Source organism: Bombus affinis, chromosome 14, assembly GCF_024516045.1.
Source record: "Bombus affinis isolate iyBomAffi1 chromosome 14, iyBomAffi1.2, whole genome shotgun sequence".
NCBI classification, from domain to species: domain Eukaryota; kingdom Metazoa; phylum Arthropoda; class Insecta; order Hymenoptera; family Apidae; genus Bombus; species Bombus affinis.
The window spans coordinates 3,206,658-3,233,118 of record NC_066357.1 but is presented as its reverse complement, the minus strand read 5'-3'; the positions used below and the strand labels follow the sequence as shown (position 1 = coordinate 3,233,118).

Below are 26,461 nucleotides of genomic sequence, written 5' to 3'. Positions count from 1 at the left end.
CTCAATTTCATTTCTGTCAAATATCGTATAAATTGGACGATGAACGAGAACATGTTTAATCGTGAAATAAAAAGAAACGGTGATCTCTTACCTTACACTTGGGATATTCTTCAGCAGGTGTAGGTCTCTTCCAGCCCAATAGGGGTGGGATGCAAACGAGAGCAGACAAAAGCCACACGAGCGCTATCATCAGAGCTGCCCTGGCCGGAGTCCTCTTCTTTAGATAATCCACCGCCTGCGTGATGCTCCAGAATCTGTCCAAGCTTATCAGACACAAGTTCATGATACTGGCGGTGCACAGCAATACGTCCATGGCCGAGTAAATGTCACACCACCAATAGCCGAAGATCCAGTATCCCATGATTTCATTGGCCAACGAGAAAGGCATAATTACCAAACCCAGAAAGAAATCAGCCACGGCTAGGCTAGCTATAAACCAGTTCTGTATATTCTTCAGTGCTTTCTCGGTGGCTATGGCAATGATCACCAGCATGTTCCCCACGACGATCACGATCATCAACAACGTCGCCAGGATGGATGCCAGAATGATGTGTGGCAGCGTATATCCGGATGGATACAAACTCTCCCCGAACACGACGTACGACGTTTCATTGCACAGGCTGCCGTTACACGGGAACAAAAGACTCTCGTTGAAAGAATCGTTGAACGATCCACCGATATCCTCCATTATGCCGCCCAAGCCGAACAACAGTTCCAGCTCTCTCAGACCTTCCACGTCGTCCTGGTCGGTGGTGACACCGAGCCCGGTGGTACTATCGAAAGCAACGGTGCTTTCCTCGCTGATATTAGCGACCTCCACTTCGCCCAACTGTTCGGTGACGAGGAAGGGCAATCTGGTACCCGACACGATATCCCCAGCACGGAATCTAGCGCAGGCACAATCACCGGTTCTCTCGATCGGTGCCACCTGTCGAACGTTTGCCTCTGTAGCCGTGTCGTTGCCGGTGTCGGAGGATCGCTGTTCGACGTCTGGTCCTTGGTCGACTTGATCGGGGATTCGAGTGGTTCCACGGTCGTCGTCGGTCGTGGTCGCGGCGGCTATTAGCCCGTGCAGTTGCTGCTCTTCGGTGAGGATCGCGCTGTCAATCGAGTGGGCCTCGTTAGTGGAAGACGTAGTGCCACCGGTTGGTCGAGACCACGTCATGTTCTCGTCGAAGACGCTTGTGGACGCCGTAGTCGGACTACCGGCGGCGTCGATGGTCATAATGCTGCCCAGGAGCGGCATCACTCGCACCCTCGCCGTCGACTGTTGATGCTATCTCGACAAAGTCGAGGCGGACGTGGTGGCCGCGCGCGAGTAGCAGCGTGCACCGGGTGCAAGCTCGAGTAGCAGCAACAACAGGATGGTAGTGGTCTCGTCGCATCTCGAGGCCAGGGGCGTCATGCCCGTTTCAGGATGAGGTCATCGTCATTAAACGGACAATGGCGTGTGGCTTGTGTAGCTTCTTGGCGGCAGCGAATAATTCGTTCCTTCTTTCCTGGATCTCTCTTCGGTTCGAATAGAGAGGAAGGAAGGAAGGAAGGAAGGAAGGAAGGAACGGCTACTTTTTCTACTCGTTACTTGACGCACAGTCCTTTCTGTATCGAACTATTGTTCGCGGGAACTTGGATATTCTCGACTATACGTTTTCTTCGTGAGGAACGTATATACTTTTGTATATAGTTTTACCCTCCGACAAACAAGGGTGTAGAATCACTCGCTCGTTGTGGACCAAAGTCTTTTAGAATCTGATTTTTTTGCGATCCTCGCCTGGCGCCTGCCTACGTACCACCTTCCTGTTCCACGTTGTCGCGTTGGTAGGTTGGCCCTTGATTTATTGCTTGCGTGAGTTGCGACTCCCTCTTCGTATTCCTGGTATTCCGGCCGGTCTCACGATGACGGAGTTAATACGGAAAGAGCGTACAGAGAGATTTATGGATAGTCCGCTGGCTGGTTGGATTCAGGAGATAAAGCCGGATAGGGGAAGGGAGGAAGGCAGCTAGACGGCGAGACGAGAAAGAGAAAAGCGGCCAAGATGGAAAAGAAGGAAAAGATAGAGATTGAGAATGGGCGTGAAAAATTGGTCCCCCTTTTTTTACCTTCCTCTTAGATTAAAGCTCAGACATCTTCGAATTAAGCGAACAACGGCCTCCGCGCGATCCGATCGCCCGACGATGATTCTCAAAACGAACTGGATCGCGAAATCTACTCAGCAGCTATCGACGAGAAGAAAATTGATACCGAGACGGGTCGTGTAGCGTGTCGCTTACGACGTCCGATATTCGAGCTATATCATCGTCGAGCTTTCCCTACTCCCCGTAGCTTTTCCTACACGCTTGGCTCTACGTTTGCTTATTCCCGAGTCCGAACGGCTAAGTAAGCTAACGGCTAATTATTCAAGCTAATTAATTATCGCGTCACGGCTAAAAAGGCTAAGCGCTGGATATATACCCGTACTGCTCCGACTTGTGACTTCAGCGAATTGTTTACGATTAAACTCGTAATTTACTCGTCCTGTTTAGTAACCGAATGGAAACACAGAATCGAACGTCGCCCACCACAGGCGAGACAACGAAAATATTCCGCGACAGACAGATTATTTTATATAATTCTACGCACACACAGATACTCACGACGACGAATCGCTGAACCAGCTTAAATCCGTAAACGTTCTATACATACACATTTACACGTAATTCGCGTTGCTACTTAGAATCTTTTTGGTTCTCTATAACTCTGATAGGCTCGATTTATTAAGTCATTCGCTGCAACGTCGTTGCAAGATGGTCCTTAAGTCGTAGCACAACGACTTATCCTGGTTTATTATTATGATATTATTACGTTACTATTATAGTGCTAGCACGTAGATCGATGGGGGAAAATGGCAAGGACCGTGGTACGAAAATGAGTACGCGAGAGGAAGGAAAAAGGAGAATGCGTCTAGGACGTTCCTTCGATCAAAGTCGACGTCCTCGACCCATCTGTACACCTATTTACACGCTCGAGATTCGTCGATACACGTCCCTGATCCCTTTTCCCTACCGCCCGTCCTTTAACCCTCTCCTGTTTCACACGCCTGGATCAACAGGATTCATTCGCGCACACCGTGTCCTCGAGTTCGGAATCGGGTAACCTTGCACCAACTGTGCCACCGATTCACGTCAGCTGATCACACAGCGACCGAAGTTCTCCCGACACACGGCAAAAGTTCGCTCGATTATTCCCCTTCGTTCGTCGACACTCTCAGTTTCCAGCCACGAAGCACACGTCCCTCCGTAATTTCGCGAGATCTCGACCAGTAGCGAAGATCACGGTCTCCCTTGTCACGCTGCTAGCTTCTCCATCGAGCTTGACATCCACCACGCGTTCTCCTTCGACTCATTTCCCATGAGAAGCGCCACTCGACGATCGTCGATCGTTATCGCTCGACCCTGAGATTCTTTTCCTCCGAATCTCAGAGCAACGTGGACTTTTTCTCTATCATCGGGATGGATCGCTTCGAGCTTCACTTTGGAATATTCTTCGACAAAAGACTTGCAAACCGGAGGAGCAACGATCTTCGAATTGCCCTTACGTTTCTACCACGTCGTCGTTTCCGCTTGGCCCGTCACGAGGTCTACCGTCGCACGCACGATCCTCGCGGGTTCCTCTTGGAATCACACACGATGAAACACGCGCGGGAAACTCGAGCTTGCGACTCGACGAAGTTCAAGGATAGTTCGAAAAAGACGATTACACGACGATGGAACGATCGAGCGCGGGACACCACTTGTCGGAGACGAGATTCAAAACGACGAAGGGGAAAAACTATCTTTCGACGTTCGAAACTTCCAGCTAAAATAAACGATAAAAGCGGTAACGAACGTGGCTCTGATCGTGTCTCGTACGATAGATTCGATTTAGCGAGTATCAGAATCGAGCGAATCCTCTCTCCTCGTGGTCCTTGAACGGCTGATGCGTGCGTGCGTACGTGCAGACACCTCGAGGTTGTCTCGTGGATGTTTGGGAACGCACTGCAGCCGCGAGGGACGAGCCAGGAACTCGGACTCCCTCTCGTGTCGTTCGCTGGATAGAGACTCTCCTCGCAGGATCGAGGCGGGCGTGCGACGAAGAAAGTTCGTGGAGAGGGATGGAGCGAGAAAGAACGAGAGCGACTGGTGTGCATGTGCACGTGTAACTCGGTCCACACCGACGTTCAAGCCGCGTGTCCGTGAATTCTCCGCACTCTGTCTATGTTTGTGAACGTGTGTGCATGTATGTGTGTGCACGCGCGGGTGTGCACGCTATCGTATAGGTGAGAGGACGCGGCCGCGCGCGCGCGCCTCTACGTGCACGCGAGAGAGCGAGCGAGAGGGAGAGAGAGAGGTTGGCTAGCTCACTGGAGGCTGACTGGTGGCCCGACCGACCGGTCCGTCCGTCGGTACCAGCGTCGGGGCGCCGTCTGACGGAGTTGCGAGAGCTGCGGCGCAAGCGTCGGGACGCCGCCAGCACCCGACCGACGCGGCCCGACAGTCGACTTTGGACCATCGACCGATCGGTCCGTTGGCGAAAAAATACGCCTGTTCTCCTTATTCTGATAGCGTAGCTTGCCCTTCTCTTTGCGATCTTATCTATGATATTTTTACGTTTGTGCAGCTTTTAAGCAAGAAAAAGGTAGGGAGATTTCCTAGAGTCGGTTAGCAATTATTCGATCGATCGAAGATGATAAATCTCTTTCCTATAAACCCAATAGGCGAAATGGCAACCAGTTGCCAGTTCCCATTGTTCGCCAGATCGATTTGCCCGAATCTCAGATTAGATCTGATCAATTGAACCATCCGGGTCATTGGAAGATGCGTTCCCACCAGGCCTACCGTTCCAATTGCCTAGCAGACTGTAATCCATTGCGTGTTGATCGATTGTCCGCTCCGCTTCATAGATCGTGATCATGACACTAGCAGCAGGATATTTAATATTTCAATTAACTTTGAACTATCCAATTAGACTACTCGCTAATGGATAGCTTAGATATAATAAAGCCGGATATAATTACCAAACCAGGCCAAGTTCAGCGGAAAACTCCGCCAGCTATTCCAAACATCCCCCGTCCAATCCTCTTCTATATCCGAACCATTCAGCCGAGCCGAATTTGGGTCCAGATTTATCCAAGTAATCCAGCGAGCAGCTGGAAGCGTCCACCCTCAACCCCCGGGCTTAATATTCGAAATAGCCGTCCCCTCTAGCTATCCCTGCCGCCACTTAATTGTTCACGTTGCTCCCTAGATCGTGAAGTTCACGCGTTGCTTTCCGCCGCGATAACAAACTCCCCGGGGAAGATTCACCTCTGCTGGAAGCTCTGGTCGAGGGAAAACGAGAAGCAAAAGAGGGGGGCGGCAGTGAGCGGCCGAAGCCGCGTCCACTAAAGCCGGCGTCCATTTGCTGGGATCGTAAATTAGGCGACCACAACTTGATAGTCGCCTTTAGAACATCGAGCCACCGGATCGGGAATATATTATGTTGCTCTCTAGCTGGCTGCTTGTTACCAGCCCTAGGGTATATTCATGAACGTGCAACTACCGCAATAAGACAAGGAGAAGAGCTCGACGATCAGCAATTCAGGCGTCAGATCGCGATACGCTGATTACGATACCGACATCGCTGTAGCGAAACGTTAATCGGTTGATCAAAGTCGTTGATGGCCGACGTCAACAATCGGCCTCTTCCTCTCTTCGATTCGTTCTCGTTTACCACGACTGGATCGCGGCTTTAAAGGTGATACTACCAAAGAAGCCATTATGGGTGTGGTGTTTTTCTATGGCTTTAAAAGAGATAGAATAAGAATAGAGGTAGCAGTTTAAAGGACGAAATTGGCTGATCGGGTATTCTCTTTTAAAGTTAGTCCCCGAAATGAAGATTTAAGAATGCATAGAATATTTATTGGAAACGCTCTCGGTGGACGTTGAGGCTCGATCTCGGTAACTGTCGGACGGCAGTGTGTTTGAGAATTCGTTATGAGTCAAGGGAAATTTTAACGAACCTATCTTCGGGTCTTATTCGTAAATCGGCCCGCGTTTTCCAGCACTATGGCGGCTGGACGGTAGCAATAAAAATTTCATTAAACGGTTCCCGGTATGTTCTCAGGTTACGATACTTTTCCGATGCTTTATTAAATTTTTATCGAACTATCGGCCCGGATCGAAGCCACCTCGCTCTCTTTGTTACGTGAGCCAGCAGCCAACGATCCAGATATTTGCACGTACATATTCTTCGCTTAATCGCCACGTGGGATGCGATAAGCTTCCAGGTGAAATTAATTCGTGCGTCCCTCTAATAAAATCCTCGTCATTATACGGAGAGCTCGAATGTCCAACGTAATAAAAATGTGATCCGCGGGCTTGCAAACATTTTTCAACGTGTCGATACGACGACGAAATCGTATTAAAAAGGGACAGTTATTAATTAAAATGGACAGCCGGAACGTGAGATAAAAATCGCGCTTCGGGCAAACTTTGATCCTATTTTGCTCACGTTTTCTATCGGTCTAACAAATGTTGAAGTTTCCATTAATAATAGTAAAACAAATAGGTTAAGTTTCGCCTTTCCTATATCCCTAACCGATGATTCGTGACCGTGAACCGTATTTACGACTGAGCCTACCGCGCGTGTTGCTACGGGTCATACGTTGGTGACCGCTTTTCCGAACTGGGAGGGAGTAGTTTAGAAATTATATGCCACTTCGACAACTCGGCAACCTTATAAGCGACCGTGGAACTTGTTGGAAGAAGCAAGAACGGGACATTACCAACGCAGATTCGTCGTTTGAAGTTCGACGGTTGGAAGTTGCGATCGTTTGGAATCTTCCTGGAGGCGAGGAACCGATAACTTGGAGTTCGATAACTTGACGATCCGCTATCCCGCGTCGCGAGACGTCGAAAAAGGAAAGAAATTACGGGGGGAAGGAGGAAGGGAGCCGAGGCGGGACGATGAGCTGTTCCCTGCGAAAGTCGAACATGGACAAACGTGTAATTGAAAGTGGCACGGAAGCAATTTCCGACAAAGCGATGAATAATTCAAAATAAAGGGACGTAAAGAAAGGAATCCAGCCGTTCCTGTGTAAAATAATTCAATCGGAATATATTACCCGGGCCATGGCATTAATTCGCGGGAGTAGCGAGAAGCCTCCGGATAGAATTAACTTTATAACCGACTTTTTCTTTAAGGGAAAAGAAAAACCCAGAGGCAATAATTGATAGAGTGACGACACGACGTCGTTCTCGTTTTTCTTTCTTAATTTCTTTCTTTTTTTTTTTTCTTTTTTTAATGGAATGTATTATTTCGAATTTCGAGAGCACGGAGAATCTACTTGTTGCTTATTAAAACCTCTAAACGTAATTTAACACGTTTGCATCGGGCCGAAAGTTTTCAGGAACGTCGAAAAATTAGCCGTTACGCTCGTTCACAATACAGCCTTCTGTGTGCGGAAAAGAAAACTGTGTCACACAGGGAGCGAGGCAGAAGAGCGAGAGGACACACGGCACGGTGAGGAGAATTCTCGAGCTCGAAATTTCCAACGGTGGCTATCGCGGCCGACCTTCGAACGCCCAGGGCCGCGTCTCTCGTTTTCACCCTCCCTCTCTTGCTCTCTGTGTATCCATAAGGCAGACGTCCTCGGTTCCTTTGACGACGCCGCGTCAACGCTGCCATCCCCATCCACACCCGCGAGCTGCTCTCATTCTCTCCGTCTGTCTCTTTGCCGAAAGTTTGCCGTCGGTAAGTTCGGCATATTGTCGTAACTCCGACGTGCAGGCTTCTCCTCTGTTTCCGTGTATAGGACACGTATTGGTGCGCAGTGTGTACGTGTATCAGCATTGTTCCCGTCCGGAGAACATGCACGGAGAAACTAGTTAGCAACTCCTTCGTTTTGGGAAGAGATACGGGGCCACCTCGCGACCACCATCGAATTCGACCAGCATTGTCTGTCAACGTGCACGAGAAGCGATCATTGCGATTTACCTAGTCCGATGTTATCTACTGTATATAATTCGAGTTCTAGAGGAACAACGAAGGAGATCATGTCCTGGATTAGGTCAGACAGTAAACTCGGACACGAGGATTTCTTGCGGATTATGATAACATGAATGCCGTTTTTTGGTTAGTTAATCAGGATGTTTTTAGAATAACTTAACGAAGTTAAATTCTAGATGTTCCGCGTATTATGTACGGTATTAATAAAAGATTGTAAATGAAATATCGATCTACGAACAACTTCGGAGATTTAAAATTCTTCCACAAAATGTAAACAGTCCAAGGAGCAGTTACATCAATAGTTGCCGCCGCTTGATACTTCAATTTGCGATAACGTTATCATCTAGTATATTTATAGCGATGGGTAGTTACAGAACCTTAAAGAATTGTGTTTTTCAATATGCATCTCTTTGATACTGAATGTAGAAAGATTTTCATATGTTAAATGTAAAAGGCAGATGACGATCGCAGGAAGCTTTTTCCACCTATCCGTGAAGAGTTAATCTGATAGCGAAGATCAAGAGGGTTAATATTTACGTCAATCCGAATGGAGATCGATAGAGAAACGTGCGATTACGGGAGACAGGAAAGGTGTTGGATAAATGTTTGTCGAATTACTCGACCTGGTGATAAGACATGGATGTTTGAAGAGGTAACCAAAGAAGAGAAGATTATTCTGAAATCTAGAAGAATCTTTCCGAGCAATTTCAAAGCAATTTCCTATATTCGAAATTTCTTTGGTGGAGTATACCGACATACTTCGACATACTTCTCACCAAGATATTTCATCGCTGCCGGTGAACTTTGAAACCGTTTCACTGTTTCCAACGGAGGGCGATGCGCATTGACTTTGTAATTTGCTCGTCGCTACCACGTTCCCAAAGTTAACGCGATCGAAGCGCTTGCGATTTCTAGGATGTTTACGCGATCCGTTTAATCGGCGTTAAAACCCTTTGTTCCGCTCCTCGAACTCGTCAGGATTTCGATATCACGCTGGATGCAAATGTTTCTACGGATCGACAAAGGGAAACTTGCCTGCATTAGGCTCTTTCCACGGCGCAATAACTCGGCCGATAAAGCTTCGTTTACGAGGTCCACGCGAGAGTGATTGCCAAGGAACTACGAGTTCCTATTATTTATTGATGGCACGTAAAAAGAAAAGAATAGAAAAGAATAGAAAAAGAAGAAAGAAGCGTTATCCGAACTGTGATAAATTTCGTCGTCTAAGGGTCCTTTTACGAGGTCAGTCGCCGTAAAATTACGCATTGAAATTAGCTCGGAGATTTGCTTAAAATTAGCCACGCGAGCTCTCTGGTATCGGGCCCAGCTAACAATAAGTGGAGTGCATAAAAACTCTTCGTGGGGAAGGTTCGTGAACTCTAGCGCGAGACTTTGCGTGCAAGGTAGAAAAGAAAAGGAATCCTGCTGCTAGATTCTATTGGAAGGAATCGTATTTCCATCATGAATCATTCTCGAATATTTCATGAAGAATCTTCCTGTATATCGTGTTTCGAATTACTTTTGCCGTAATGCAGACTCGATGAAGATTCTTTTACCTTCATCCGTAATTGCATTCGCCGTTATATGAAGTCGGTAAAGGATTATAGAGATTGGTGGAAATGTTTCTGACCACAAGGTGGAACGACTCTCCGTACTCGATTATGCTTTTTCGAGAAGGCCTTTCGGTATCATCCATTTCGCATCGAGAGGTTAATCTATTTACTAAAATCTACCTAATTAATCAAGGGGGTAAATTTGATTCAGAAACGAGATCTAGCTGGAAACTGGATGTAGTATGTAACGCGGCAATAATTTCCACGAAGTATGGCGATTCGAACGAACACATTTCAATGTGCGTAAACAACATTTCATCTCCGTGATTTCCATCAATGAAAATTTTCCACGATAACGCGGAACGTCACAATTACGATGAATACCGGAGAATTATTGTATGTTCTGTTCGCGACCGTTCGACTTGGTCAATAACGGGTAAATGACTAATACGACGAAGCGTACATAGTCATAACGCAAACAGGAAACGTAATGCTCGTATACGTATACGTCGTATTACGTATTGTTACGGTAACAGCAGCGGAGAAGGCGGTAAGGGAACGAAGACGATACGCAATCCACGCGTCTGTTGTCTCTGTTCAACTACAATTCTCCATCGTCCGTCGAATCTATCTCATTCACCATACATTAAGTTTCCGATTCTCTTACAGTATCATTCTTAGGTATTGGGACATGTCAACTTATTTGCAACAACAGCAATTATGTTCTTACAGAATTCACAAAAAGTAAATTTTAATTAATTGGTATTTTTTTATCAAATTTCATATTAAAAATAACGCGCCGGATAACACTTTTCTTACAATGCTTTAAATTTTAGGGATGTATGTAAACTTTTGCTCCCGACTGTATATACGAATCAAAGAATCATAAATCTTCTGAGAATTTTTTATTTCGACCATCTCTACTACTTCATCATCAATCATCATCGTGCTGTTCTTGGAAAGCTGTTACGTTTGTAATTCTTCTCGGAGAATGTATTAGACGATTCTATCACTTGTATTTAAGATAGGTATCCATCAGTTCTTAGAATCGTGATAAATACAAATTGTTCGCTTAGTAACGATTATGATGAAAGAGGAACAAAGATCGGAGGAAGTAAAATTCTGGAAGAACTGTTGAAAGTAAGTGCAACAATTTTCGCGTCGTTTCGAAGAATGGCTCCCTTTCCCGTTATTCGATTCGCGACTATAAACCTCGGTTTGTGTATCGTGGCATCGTAAAACATCAGATACGTTTCACTGGCTGACGGTGCACACATAAATCGTTCGTTCTGTAGTCTATGAAAATCCAAGAAATCTTCGGGCAATCACGTAAAAGTAAGGAACACGCGGTAGTAAAAAGGTTATGTTTCGCGTGTACAATACCATCGGTGTGTCTGAGACGAAATTAGTTAAGGGATAAGGGTTGAACGTATTCGTTATATCAGCACGCAGAAACATTTCGAACGAGGCGCTCTAAAACTCTACGTTCCATCCATTTTCTTCTTTGTATTTCGATAACCGAAACCCGATAGAATTCTTTTCTTACGCCGCTAATGGATCGCTCAAATTTTCAGCGGTACGAGAAATTGTTTGAAATATTCCAAGGGGAATCGGCGGTCTAGTAAATATACGATATAATGGGGAAAAACGCGGACTCGCTGGCCGTTTGTTAATTTCCTGTTTGTGGGGGGCGTCCTTGGGGAACCTGTGGACGAATGAAATTACTCTGGCCGTGAAGCATTGCCACCAGCTGCCTCGAGTGCTGCTTTTTAACATAACGAATATTTAAAGGTTCGAATAACGAGCTGGGTACAAGCACGCAGGACGAGCTCGAAACCAATTTTTAGAAAGCACCGATAATTTTCTCCTATCTGGAAATCGACTCGTAACTCGATGTAATTTTCGTTGATATCGTGTAGATAGCTACCAGGTTCTTTTCCGGAAAATAGATTAACAACAGTCGGTTCCGAACGAGCCGCAGATACTTGTGGCGATTTTAGTTCGCAGAGTCCATTTTGGGAGGAAGTTACTTTGCCGTTTTAGCTTGACCCTTTCTCATTCTCTCTCTCACTCTCCCGATCTTTCTGCGCTAGCAACCTTCACGACTCGATCTAAATCGATCTAACATTCCACCCTGCGGATACGTCGAATGGTTTATGGTAGACCTCGGGGCTTCAAACATTTCCTTCAGCTTCCAACGTGATGTGTCCAGGCGACCGTCGAACCGCACTCGTGTGCACTTTTCCACGATTTTCCATCGAGTTTCTACGTGTCGGAATTTTGGGAACGCTGGTCTACGGAATTTCGCACCGCGCTGAGATATACGTGAATTCGGTTTTCATTTTGGTCTGCAGAACGCTATGCAGTTGCTGATTACAGAATTCCGAAGCTGAATTAATATTTTGTTATTACAGAGAAGTTTTTCAATATTTTTGAACGGTGAAACATTTTTAACAGTTGGTTTGTGGGTTCTATTGAATTTTGTTCCAAAGCGGTAGTCGAATAAATTACCTACGGTTCCAAATGTAACTCTGCTAATAACGTTCCCTATTCTTCAGTCATACAGTCAAAGAGAGTATTTCGATTTACTGCAAGACGGTTTATTTTCCGCTATCTCGCTAAAAAGTTCTTGCTCAAGATTTCTGCTTCGCCGTCCCAAGATCTGAATCATTTTATACCACCAGGACCATTATTTATCGTGACGCAAGTGTATTGTTAAATTTTCTTTCAACCTCTCCGCTCTTCTAACGGAAGTGGCAGTATTCTCGGTCGCAGAGGACGCGGGTCACCGGAAATAATGCTTTAAACCGATAGTATCTTCAACTTCCCGTGTCTCGGAACCCATGTGGAGCGGTTCAAAAAATTACGTCCGACAAATCAACTCATTCCTTTCCCTTCGATCGAATCTTTCACCCCCTAAAATTCGCCATATTTCTTTGCCTTGCTATTCACCTTAATTCTGCTCCGATATATACATTCTGTATGTCCAAATCTTCTAGCGTTTTAACAAAATGTTCAACATTATCAACGCACCAATAACGATTCTTTCCTTCAATTTATATAGATTTCTTAGATTTTATGTTTTTAGCGAAATTCATAAAAACATAAATTCGCTTAAACGCGCACAATCTATTAATAATTTTTCACGCTACACCTAGCAACACGCAGCATGATTAGAAACAAACTGAAGATCTTCACGTTGAACATCGAACAGGATACCATATTTGCCCAATTTTCCCGATACTAAGAGGCATAAGTGGGGGTTGCTCGCGGAACAGAACCAAAGGAAAAAGGCGATGCAGCGAATCGTGAGGCAAGCAAGGAGAAGACAAGGCGCTTTTTAAGCGCTCGCAGGGCAAGTTGGCTGAAGAGAGCGAGGGGTGCGGACCTGGAGGTGATGGACGCGCACCGGTCGTCTGACACGACCCCTTTTCCACGTGTTGCTCGCCTCTTCGTCGTCCCAGTGTACCGGCAGAGTGCTGCTAACGAGGACCCCGCCCTTGTGACGTCATACTGAGTCGCGCTTGCGTGTGCGTGACCGTACATGCAACCGTGTACTCACGCACACTCGAGCGAGCACTCGAGCGAACACTGCGTGCGCGAACACGCATGCACGCCACGAAACTAGTGTGCGTCATACCCTCACCCCCTTCGCTCGACTCGCTTGATTTCTTTACGCCGACTTTTTCCACGACCCTCCGCATCCCGGTGTTCTCCTCCCTCCTCCGTCTTTTTTCCTCCATCGTTTAGTTCACCATGCTCACCCCTCTTTTTCTTCCTTCCACATTTTCTTCTCCTCGCCCTTCTTTTAACTTTATTTTCGTGACGTCTGCGGTCGGATGAATACATAGGGAACCATGTCTTTTTGCATTCGTTCTTCCCTCCAGATTTATTCGAATTGTTAAGCTGTTTGGCTATCTGTAGGTCTCATCAGTGAAACGACTGCCGCTTACAAAGTAAGCAAGAAACACGAAACTGTTGATACTAATTGGATTGTACGAAGCCGGCTTGCACTAAGAGAATCGGAGAGAGTTAACAATTATGAATTTATATTTTGTTTCCGCGACAAAAGTATCGCTTTAACGTCTTTAAACATCGACATTTGTCATGCTTTTATCATATGTTCGGAATAACTCTTGTCCTTAAATATTTCTACCTACGTTCTCTACCACCTACAGGCACGTCGCAGCCCTTATTTTCTCATTTACCCTTCGTCTTTCCATTCCACCCTCCGAGTGCCGTGTGTTCGAACCGACATCGTTTATCCGACCTTCTTCTCTTTTCAACTTCGCTGACACATACAAGCAGGTTGACGTGTATGCACAGTTGGACAGGGGTGGGCAGGAAAAATAGCGAAAACAGTGGATGGGGAAACGAAGCGTTGAGAGACAAATGGAGAAGAAAGCGAGAAAGCACGCGAGGCAGGAAAATAGAAAGAACACACGAGGTCACGAGGGAAGAAGTAGAAGGCCAGTTTGCCTCGCCATGGAGGGCGCGAGGGGGTGTATCGACCTCTACCAGATTCTACCCTAACCATGAGCGGGGTGGAGGGTGGCGGCATCGTAGTAATGGTGAAAACGATGGTAGGGGTGTGGTGACGTCATGAATATGCGAAAGAAAGAGAGAAAAGGACGCGAGGGGCGAGGAGCGAAGTTTGCAGAGTAGGCCGACGCATACACACGCGTTCCGGCCACGTCGGTGGGACTTGTATCTCGAGCATCTGCTGACGCGATTCTCGATCCGTCCAATCGATTTACGATCGCGCTATTTCTCTCTCTCTCTTTCTCTCCTGTTCCTTACCGTACTACGCTCGTGAATCGGAGAACTCTTGATTGCTGTTTGATTATTGAAACTCACCGGCCTGCTAGTTGGTGCCGACACATTTTCTGAACATCCGAGGACAGGGCTAACGTCATTGACCGATGACGTCGAGACGTCAACAAGATCTATCATTTGTGAAACATAGATCTGTACGTGTGTTTGTATGCGAATACATGGGGACTGTCTGAGTTTAGGTTTACAATGATCATTCAAATGATCAGGTCATTGGAACAGTTGAAAACTCAAGACGCATTGACCTAAGCCTAACGCTTAGTATTAGTCAATTCACACGTTACAGGTTGTGAAATTCCGTTGCACAAGCAGCTTTTGCAATTTTATAAATTACAGATTACGTCGCTAATATTACTTCGTTCCGCTACACTGTTATATGCAATTTAGAGACGCAAAGTATGACAAGCGACTGACGTGTATCTTGTGCAATCTACTTATGCAATTTTATTTGTTTCGTTGATCCTATTGTGTAGGTATTTACTAGTGAATTTATAGCTGTAACGTGTAAATTGTAAAATTTCACTAACAATATTAGTTCGAGCAAGCAAGATCCACTTAGCAACAAGATCCGTGACGAACGATCTTTGACAATGATTTAAGATTTTTTTGGAAGAGACTGCCTGGGGATGGTTTGGTAATAAAGACGGGGATAAAAGAAAGCCACCCTTTCAGATTAAGGAACCCGGTCGATTTCATCGTTCCACAGAGCTAGCTCGCGCGAAAAGAACTACATAGTCATTTGTAATTGTCATTTTCCGTTTGATATTGACTCGGAACGTTGAAACCCGTTTATTAGAAACGTATTATTTTCGAGCTGCTTGATGACTGGCAGCTCTCTTAATCAGCACCAGCAGGCATCGCGTCGCGGCTGCTAATTCAATTCTTTCCTGGAAGGAAACTTCGAGCAACCCTCTCACCGCTAGTACAGTAATACTGAAACGCTTCCGGAAATGTATTCTGTATTTCCCTCCGTGCAAATGCATTTCGGTTCCTTTGCACTCAGCTCTGGGAATTACGCGAGACATCGAGTGCGCGCCTGCTCGAATCAAACTGGTCGAAAGAATAACGCAGCGGCTAATGGGAAGCTCATTGTTGAACTAGCTGAAAGCTGCATCCGCGAATTGGCTATAATTAGATGACCACTCGCGGTCCATCTGCCGCAGGACAAACAATTCCACCCTAGTATGCAAGTAGACTCGATCAATGCTTCTGTTGCGGCGATGGTTTGACCGAATGATAGCAATTTGATGATTCTGAAGATGTTTCACCAACAGGAACACGATCGAGTTCGTTGAATTTTTCTTAACACATTTACGGCGGGCAACATGTATGAGGGACCTTGACTGGCAGTAATTATAATAGTGTACAAGCTGCGCAAAAATGATTGTAAAATGAAACAGGTGTTTGCAGAACATTGAGAAGAAACAGAGATATGGCAAAGTGTTTAAGAAATATAAATTTAAAGAAGAATGCAACAGGATTCTGCAGAAGAACGAGAACCTACCCCCAAAAAAAAAATTTTTTTTCAAATATCCTTTCCTTCGTCGAGATCGATTCTCGGTAGTGACGCACAAAAGTATTCTAACGTGTCGAGTCTAGGGAAACGTTTCTCGATTACCTTCTTTCAATGCGAGAAGTGTCTGTTCGTAACTCGTTTTCTCTACGATCGAGATTTCCTCTGTGACTGACATTCAGTAAAAACACGGCCAATAGACACTACTCGTCGCAGCGTTTGGAAATTTGGTGGCAGTTGCACCGAAGAGGGAAAATTATCCTTTTTGGAAATGAAAATCGTGTTACGCCACTAGTAAGAGACTTGCCAATACTTTTAAGCCGACGTGATGTCTGGTGACTGACGCCGTCTCCGCGGGACGTTTCGCGGCCTCTTTTCTGGCCTGTAGCTTTCGCGGATATTCATGAGCAGCAACGTCGAGTGTCCCAGGAGCTCGGTAAAGAATCGACGCGGGATTGTTAGAGATTGTTCTCCGTTTGACAAGCCCTGTCAGCGCCCGAATCGACCGACCGCTGGCGAGATTACGGCGCACATCCGATATAAAGAAGTTGTCTGCCGAGCCGAGTGACGAGACAAGACATTTTGGAACGTGTTGGCGTTAAAATGTGCTGATACATCGTCGAAGAAGGGTGTTGAAGGACATACAATGCCGGTCATAAGTATTAGAACACCCTGTCGTTATATTTATTGGAAAACTCTAACAAATTTTACTTTATTTAATATTTTGCATAAGGCGAATATAATGTACAAGTAATAAATTTATAAGAACTGGATGAAAATATAATATATATACAGTGAAACAACTAAACAACAGAAAAGTATTTAATTCTTAGAAGATCAGTAGCTATCCTAACACTTATAGTTATCAGTGTAGATATCTTGTGCTCTGCAGAGTCGCCACAGGATAATGTGCTGAAACAGAAAAATTCCAAATCTGACACTTCCACAGCCTGGCATTGTAGAATTTTTGGAATGAAGGCTCCCCTGTGTATGAGTCGCATCTTTGAGGAAACTGTGCTTCGACATTGTGCCAACATGGCAGCTAGCTTCATCAGGAGTTGATTGACATCAGTATATCAGTCAATTTCTGACGGAGCTAACTACAGTGCTAGCAAAGCGTCGAAACACATGTTCCTCAAGAACATGACAAAAGTGCTGCAACCTCCTAGCGTTGATCTCTTTTGTGTGTAGATCGTTGCTGTAAGATATTCACGAATAAAACGAATCGGCCACGCGGATCGATCGCCGTCGAAGGAATTGAATTGCTAATTCGACCAATTATTCTCTTCGGTTGTTGGTCATGTAAAATTGAAACCGTTCACACGTAGCCGTCGATCGGCCATGAAACGAATTGGTCTCGTCTTCGGCTGTGGCATAAACCGTAGCCGACGCATTCGAGGGAAAATAGGAGAAAATAAAATACAAACAAACGGCTGCGAAACAAATTCTCCGACGAACTTCCATAAAAAGTTTATTACGTCGTATAGCCTTAAATGATCCGGAAATTTTGACATCGTTGCGCGTTTTACGAGATTTTTACGCGACTGCGTTTCGTGCGACAAGTAGAACCAGCAGACAGCGCAATGAAAAACCGTTCGAGGAAAACGAAAGGAGCGTTTCATGAACGGCAATTTCCAGCTTCCTTCGACGCGTTCCTCGCGAAATTGACGCTTCTGCCTCTCGCGTGGCATTCAACGATGGAACGCGCGCGCCTGTAAATAGAGAGAACGCCGTTACCTAATTATCCGTAAAGTTTATCCATCGATCATGCCTGCTCACCTGTCATAAGCAGCACCCGAGGCGACTCCCGTCCCGCTTTCCAAATTTAGAAAAAATTCCCTGTCGAATGCCTCGAAGTACGCGCCACGTTACGGAACTCACTTACTCGAATCTGTTCTTCTTCGTTGTCCCTTCTTTCGAAGAGTCGACACGTTCAAAAAGGGTGCGGGAGCAGCTGTCGAATTCCGTTTTCGAGGAATAACTTTCCTTTCCTTTGAATACCTCTTCCAGACGAAGAAACTTCCATAAAGACATGGAAAATTAAAACTGAACAGAAACGATCTTCCCCTCCCTCGAGTGAAAATTTCTGGACTTCTGAGAATTGTCCTTTGACACTGTGCATAAGAATTCACCTTGGATCTTAGCTGATGCTGGTGTCTTGACAGAAGAGCGAAGTAAACTTCTCTAGAGAAGAAGATAAATATTATTCAAATCTTATGAATGAAAAGACGGGAGGCAGCTAAAAGAGCAACGGTAAGATAAGTAACATTTTCGGAAGTATTTTTATAAAATAACGAAGACGAGTATTGCGTCTATGTAAAACAACGTTGACATTATATACAAAACTTATAATATGAAAAATTTTTCCTATAAGATCGATCTCCGACTACTACTACAAGTTGGGAATCGAAGGTCAAGAACACGAGCTCGATGGCTGAGTAGGTACGGTTCTTGTCTACTGTGTGTTAGGTTCGAGTTCGATCCCCGATGGTTGTTCGGTTTTATTTCATCTGATTTTTCATTTCTCAAAAATTAATTACACCATGAATTCATTCTTCTCTACGGTCGACTAATGGATTTTCCACTTTGAAAGTTAAATTTTAAAAGATATTCATCGCAGAAGAGAAAAGAGGAGGAGTATTATAAATGGTGTGTAAAAGGTAGTAAATATCCGTGTGCGTAGGCGTCCATTTAGTTTGCTGACGAATAATGTCAATAATTGATAATACTTATTCTATATGAAATGACGGGTGGAAGAAGAGACACTGCTTATCGGAGGAGAGAGATAATACAACCCGTATCTTTTTACTATCTATTCCTACACTTCACAAGTTTACGAGTGTGCAATGATGCATATCAATAGAGATGTCCGAGATCTAATCTCACACGTGCATCATAAATTCTGATGTAGCGCATATATGCAACAGGAGAATGTGTATGCAGGTGGTAGCATATGTGACTAAAATAACTGTTATCGCAAAGGAGGAGGAATAATGACTATAATCAAAGTAATTCGCCCGTATTGTCACCTGCTGTGCCCAATTGCTATCGTTACGTTGAATGACCAGATTATAGTAATGATCGAGATAGATGATTAGATTAATATAATCTTCGCGGAATCTGCGAATAAGATATGATTGCAATGATTGATTTGACGCAGTGTAAGGCAACTGATAACTCAAACAAGTACTGTGAACAGTTGATCTTTAAAAATTCACGATAGTAATATAACAAAAGAAAATAATCTTTGATTCGAGAAAATGTTTGATTTTTAGACTTCAAACGAATTATGTGTTATCATTTGTTAATTTGCTTTCCAACAAAAATACCACGTTCTCCCTTACACAAGTACATAATTCATCCAGAATATTTTTCTCGAATTATTATTCCATAATTCAAGCCAGAAGGCTACTACGAAATTCGTCCGGGTCCTCGAGGTTTTTTTACCCTTTCACATGGATGTCTTTTGAACGCACGACAACGTCCGTCGGTTTCCGGGGAGCATCACGATGTCCGGCACAGGCATTTATTATACGGGCGAGCGACTGGACCGAATGGGTGCCAATTTTCTGTACGGATGCGAATCGGAGGACCTTGTTTGGCGCATCGTCTGCCGAGAGGAAGGACGTGCGCCTCTGCGCGTGATATTTCGAGAACCTCCAAGAGATTGCTATCCATAAATCAGACAAGGGAATTTTTTTCTTCCCCTTCTACCTCTGTGTTTCTCGGTCAGTTTATCTGACCGCGAATTTTCCTGTTTCCCTTTCACTCCCTGCTCTATTTCTAGCCGACTTGTACATCTTTCCTTCGAGTCTCACGCAAATGGGGTATGGCTGGAAGTTGATGCGAGTTACCAACGAAGAAGATATATTTGTTCGAAATAATGCGCCATAAATTCGCGGAGAGTTTAATGTACCATCGCCGGACGATGCGAGGGAAGCATCCGCGATAAATCAGCTTTTCGTCTGTGTGTGCACGCGTAAGAGGGTGGAACTGGGTCGACTTGCGTTTCGTCATCGTTAACGGTGTCATTCTCGTCCCGACGTCGTGGCCGCTTTTAGCGTTTATCGGTGAATCGGAGAGACTCAGCTGTATCGGGAACAATGAATCCCTGGTTTTGCGCTTTGCGTTTCCTCTAACAGTATCCAGCTGGCGCATAAATATTCACCATTCGTGCCGGTGAGCTTCCGAAACGTAGCCTTCGAAGGAAAAACTTGGTCCTTTGTATCATCGAACTGATTCGTTCTAGCTATAGTCTCCAGTTCCTGTATATCCCGAACATCAACCACAGTATTTTATTTCAAAAGTATCGAATTCCCAAAGGCGGGCATAAATATACGATGGATTCAAGACTGACAGCTTTTCCATTTATTTAACAAAGGACTCTGGATCTTGACGTAGATAGAAAACGTCATAGCGGTCACTAAATCACCCTTTCTCTACTAAAAGACGTATAAACGCACTTTTCCAATAGGAAAGTTCATATCGTATTGTACACTGACAAAGGTATATGAACCATAAAAATGAACCTATAAAAAATGGATACATAAAAAGTGTTGAATACACCTCTAGCAAGTGTAATTTTCATATGTCATCAAACGCAATATGGTGCTAAAGATAATTCACACACATGTATATATATATATATAATATATACATTTTTAAATTCGTTTCAAACTTTAACAATATAATCACCGTAACAGTGTTAATGAAATTTTAAAATATTTCGTGTAACGCGCGCAACATATTTATGAAAGGTGATAAATACTTTCACGAACCTGTGCATATACTATCCACGCTGATTATTGTCTCCCTTGCAAAAAAACATACATCGAAGTCAGGAGGATTTCCACGCACAAAGCAAAATCACGCTGGCGGCAAGCGTTTTCGAGCCGCAACGGCCAATAACGAAGTGTTTTCCACGTGCGGTGATACAAACGTTCCCTCGAACACGCGGTGGCCCCGGGCGTAATCCCCGTTTCGCGTGTGCAATAGTGTGCATACAGACGGCCCGGAAATTACGGCGTAATCCTATTTTTGCACGCGTTACGTGTTAATCTTTACCAGGCACAGGGGAGCCGTTGCAATAAAGTATCCCCGTTCCTATTGGAATTCTCGCTCGTATTCCGCGCGTGTCGTAAATCAGCCCCGCGGACACTCTGCATCGCTCGCTCGCCCCTTGCGCCACGGCCATTCGTCGTTTGCTTTGAAAAAGTTGTACCTTGTTTCGTAGTTTCCTCTATGCTGCGTTGATGCACGCGTGTGCTTGCCTTTCTATCCAATTATTTTCTCTCCACCTCTCTGCGTTCGTTCACCAGGTATGATCGGGGGTTGGTCACCGACCAAGATTGACCTTCGGATTCCAATCGATCTGAGGAGTCTATCGTGACAGTACAGTTTTGGTTATTCATCCACGAATTCTCTCGTGGGACACTATCCGCGGGATACTTTACTATACCATCGCTGACGAACATCGGTCACATTGGATTTTCGGGATTTGTAGTCGAGATCGAGGGTGGATATGGCTGTTAAGAATCAGGATGAATTGGGTAAACTTGGCATGTTCTTTTCGACAAGTTTCTAACAGATACGGGCAGGATAGCCAGCAGTTAGTTTGCATAATAGCCTTTTTGTCGATGATCGAGAGTTTCCTCGTTGATAAGATCATTTACGGCGTTTGTGTATGTTTGAAACTCTGTATCGATTCACGAATTAGATCTCCAAGTGATTATTAGACGATGTCCGTTCGACAACGATGAAGCTACTTTAACAAAATATTCGAGCTATGGGGATTAGAAACTTTCTACATCGATATCTGTTAAGGAATCGATTCGTAACGCAAATTTCCGATCTTTCGGTTAGAAACTAGTTAATAGATTCGTTATTGGTACTTGAAGGTAAAAAATTATGGTAGCATCGAAAGAAAGAATAGTGCGGAAAACAAAAATGGGAGAAATTTAAATGAGGTAACAGGAAAATACAGCAAGAGGTGGGTAACAAAAGGCAAAGGAAAACAGATTGTAAAGTGCTAGGGAATGAGAATAAATGAGTAAAGGAGAATGAAACCAGGAAACCTTGCCTAGCAGAACAAATAAAAGGAATTAGAAATAAAAGAATGGAAATAATAAAACAAAGGTGAAAGTAAAGTAAGTATACAGTAATGAAATAGGAAACCGGTAGCTAGTTGGTAATGAATAAAAACGAGATGATAAGGCTACCTGAATAACAGCGAGAAATTAAAAGTGTGACTGCGTGTGTCCGAGAACCGAAATAATACGGAGTACTAAAATTAAGCCTACGAGGACTACGATAGAGAGAGGCAGAATCAGTGAGAAGGAATATTCTGGTGTAGCACGTGTTAAGAGGGATTCGTAGGGTTGTAAATTATGTCGGTAACAGAAACCACTCGATACATTTACTAGTACACTACAGGGTGGCTCCGTAAGTCTACGTGCTATCAATTATGATATACTAAATTTGTGTCTAATATATCATTTTCGCAAAAATTCTCTGCTTAAACGATTTCAAAATGAAAAAATATCGAGATACTTCTCAGGTATTTAAAATAAACATCTAACGTATATGGTTTTATTTGGATAAATGTTACTCTGTCTCTCTTTCGCACATCAATGGATGACTCAAATACAAAATAATCCAAGTCTGGATCCAATGCCATACCTCATAAAAAGATATGAAAGCAGGATTCAATCTGGCACGAATTTTCATCTTCTGCCTCTCGCTCCGAAGATTCTCAAAGAGTCGGCCATACCCTAAGACACACTGCGCAATAGGGAAGAACGCGGATACCACAATTCCGGCGCGGTTGGCTGTCGCCTGGCACGCGGCAGCGTAACACGTGCCGAGATTCGTTGAGGCTGGATACAATTCCGCTTTAAAGCTGGGCCTGATATGCACGCGGTATGTGTGGCAGGAACTAATCTTTGCTTTGGGCAGGAAATAGGTGGAGAAAGGGCGGATGTGGATTTTGGAATGGGGGAGGAATGGGGCTGATTCGAAAACGGTGACAATTGCAGAGTAAAGCGGGAGTCCCGACACGCGGCTGCCGGCCGAGAGAAACATTGGAATTCAGCGGCATGCACGAGCGCGTATGTTTGAATTAAATGCAAATGTAAACGCGGCGTAAGTTGGTGTACACCAGCCTCGTCGTGGATCCGCCGACGAAAGTGTCTGGCGCTTGGGCTGCCGCGCTTGTTCGTTCCGAGTGTTCCGTTACGTTTGTGTTCCCTCGACGACCACTCTATTCCGTGGCTCTTTCCTGAGCGCGCACGCTCTTTGTACAACAGCTTGTCTGTCTCTCCTCTTCTTGTTTTAACCGCGTTTACCGTTTATTGTTTCTTGAAAGTTACTTGTTTCGAGGACTCGCCGGACTTTGCTCGCCAACGTATAAAATTCTACGGAAGCTACAATGTTCAGAGATATATACGCGCGCGAAGCAAGAAAATTAGATACAGAGTCAGCTATTGTCACGGAGAATAATATTTTACGAGACATCCCCGCAAGTGTCAAAAGAACCAATTTATTGTTATTCCGGTTTCTTCTTTTTGGATACCGATTTATCGACAAAATTAACCAAAGCCATTCTTCTAGACTATTGTTCTTTTTGGAAATTCATCTACTGATAAAATTGACCGAGGATATTCCTCGAAGTTATTATTCTTCCCGGAGATTGATCTATTGGCAAATATGATACAAAGATAAGAGTAAGAAAAATTAAGAACAATTTTTTGGAAACAAATATCGCTGATGTACATACGCGTGTTTACACTCTTTTCACGACTTTACAAATAATGATATGAATAATTGTCTTTGATACAACAATTGCCTCTTTTACGGCAACATTTGCGCTTTCTCTTCTTTCAAATTCATGTTAGAAACCTGATGACCATTCGGAATATTCAAAGCTTCACGTATCCTTAGAAAATTCACCAGGATCATGAAGCTGGTCGGTATCGAAACTGCTTCTAATAAATATTCTATCCGCGTATAAATGTAATACCTGTGCCAGATATAATTCCAGAGACCTGCTGGTTTCCTGGAACAGGAAACGACGAGGCTCGGAAGAGGGCAGACCGATTATCCGGCGCATCTCGCCGAATTACGAAACACCACCGTGTACGTGCGCATAATTCATCGTTCTGCAAGCCAGCGCACCTGCGGATGACGATAGCGTGTGCGCGAACGCTCAGGCTTGTTCGATGATGTGAGAGAGCGCCGGTGTTTCCGATGAACGTAATTCATCGTAATATGAGCACGCGTCCGCGTGATAGATTGACGTCAACCGTCTTACCGCGATCAACCTTCTGTTTGTCGCGCACGAAATTCCGGAAATCGTTTGAAAAAGCAGAAATCACGGCAAATGCAAACCGAGAGTTCAGCCTGGTTGATTTATACGGTGAGATTGCCGGTTAATGGCTGCGTTCGCGGTCTGATCAAATATTATTTAGCGTTCCACTCTATCCACGTTCCAGTCACGTTTCAGCGGAGTGAATAACCGACCGCGATCGGTCGTCGACTGGATCGCCACTTTATATCAATCGCGCGAGTTTCAACGATAAATCGTTATATCCCATGTGAAAATTAATCGCTTTATGCATTTCGTCAAAGTCCGCAAAAAGTTACCAAATACCGCAGATGAAACGTATTACCGAGCTTTCCGTGTTTGTATCACATCAATATTTACGTAGAATCGTAGAAGAGAAAAGTTTGTCAACTTTAGCGATAGCTGGCACTGACTTTTTGTTTTCTGTAATCTTTCGCTACATATGTTGGTATTACACTGTACTACAACTACAATCGTGATACTATGTTGCATCCGGTCATGAGAAAAATCGTGCAAAGATTACACCATTTGTTTACGAGGAGCCCGTTATCGCCGTTCGAGGTGATTCACTTCGTGTACACTTCTATCTCAACTTGTATATCGTATCGTCAAGCTTGAACAAGGAGCTCACGCGATTACGTAAATGCGGAATCGGGCAACGCGTACGTGACGTTACGGGCGTCGTCACGCTAGAAAACCGACAAACAATGATTAACTAAGTCACAATTGCTTTTTTTCAGGCTGCAATATAACATTTTTGACGCGTTCTTCGAATTCTTAGCATCTTCTTGGTAAATTTAGAATACACGAGCGTTCTGCTTAGTTTGATGCTTTAAGATGTTAATCTCTATAAATATACTCTCTACTATTAGCACACCTGTTCGTTTCATACAGAATGTGACAGTAATTAATCAGAATGAAATAATAATTCAAACTGTATACGTGTATGCCAAAATGGTGAAAAATTATTTGCATGAATTTTATGAATTTGCAATTTAATAATCACCGCTTATAGAATTCTTTGGTCTAAACTCCGTTCGAATAATTTATCCTAAAACGCTTACTCTATCGGAGGACCTTCATTTTCTTGCCACATTCTCAGCGCTTTGATCTCAAAGTTATTAGCCAATTGAATGCAGCGATCATTAAGCTGCCATAGAGGATCTGGAAACCAGGTTCGAAGAATCGATAGCACGTGTGCCAGGGAGACCGCAGCGATTATGCTGCATCTATTATCGGAGAGCAACAAACAACTCGATTCTGCGGCCTGATCCAAGACGTGATCTTGACGAATTGTCCCCGAGAGGAAACGTAATCCCTTTAGAGGCCGCAAGCAACCGGCGACCATCGAAAGATCAACCGCCGTCGACTGGCTTTCTCGATCTCTCTAACATCCAGCTGAGAGATCGATGCAAGGATTGGTACAGTGAACGATCCTGGAATCGGGCTAACGACGTCCTCCCATCTATTAATTGAGTCGAACCTTCGTGTATCTGACTGCTTGTTGAAGAAAAAACATCAGCTTCTGACGTTTGCTTCTTACTCGAGATTATCTTTTTGCATCAGAGATTCGTCCTTTCAATGATAAATAACGAAACAACAGTTTCTTTAGAGATTTAGATTTATCTTTCAAACGAATCACGAACCATTTAAATCCGAATTTTTAAACGCAATTTGTTCACGCCTTGATTTCCTTGATTAAGGTCTCTTTAAAATCACGTAGAATAGGAAATACGGTGTTTGCCCGATTTTAATTGAATCTGTAAACCGTAATGCGGCGGTCACGGCGTTGCAGCGAGTCAAGAAGAACATTGAAAATATAACGAATTCAATTCGTTAATTTCGTTCGACTGAGCGTTCCTTTCGCCTCGAAATTCTGAATTTTCTACGACAGACTGAAATTAGCGGCCGTGAACGCGGTAATGCGAAGCGTCGCGAATAAAATCGTTGTCCGGAATCGCGTCGCGTATTTGAGCTAATTAGTCGTGTAACGATAATGGGTGGCAGGCTCGTTCGTTCGAGAGTTCCCAGAGAGATCCTTCTTTTTCCCAATGTTCTTCCACCGATTTTTCGTTCTTTCGTTGAAAACACGCGAGCATCGTTCCCTTCTCTTTTTCTAATGCAAAATTTTACACAACAAAATATAATTTTACGACGTTAAAGTTGATAGAGAATATATACCATTGCATTCTCGGATTTGTTTACAACGAACAAAA

At 44.3% G+C, this 26,461-nt stretch overlaps 2 protein-coding genes across 6 annotated transcripts in view; one reads left to right on the top strand and one right to left on the bottom strand.

Annotated features, from left to right (window-relative positions):
* Positions 1 to 4,446, bottom strand: part of LOC126924393 (alpha-2B adrenergic receptor-like) — a 127,378-nt gene extending 122,932 nt beyond the window's left edge. The window contains exon 1 of the mRNA XM_050738827.1: positions 92 to 4,446. Coding sequence (XP_050594784.1) covers positions 92 to 1,246 — 1,155 coding nt within the window. The 5' untranslated portion in view covers positions 1,247 to 4,446. The remainder of the gene's footprint in view (positions 1 to 91) is intronic.
* LOC126924390 (putative aminopeptidase W07G4.4) overlaps positions 1 to 26,461 on the top strand; it is a 213,603-nt gene that overhangs the window by 130,503 nt on the left and 56,639 nt on the right. The window lies entirely within an intron of this gene.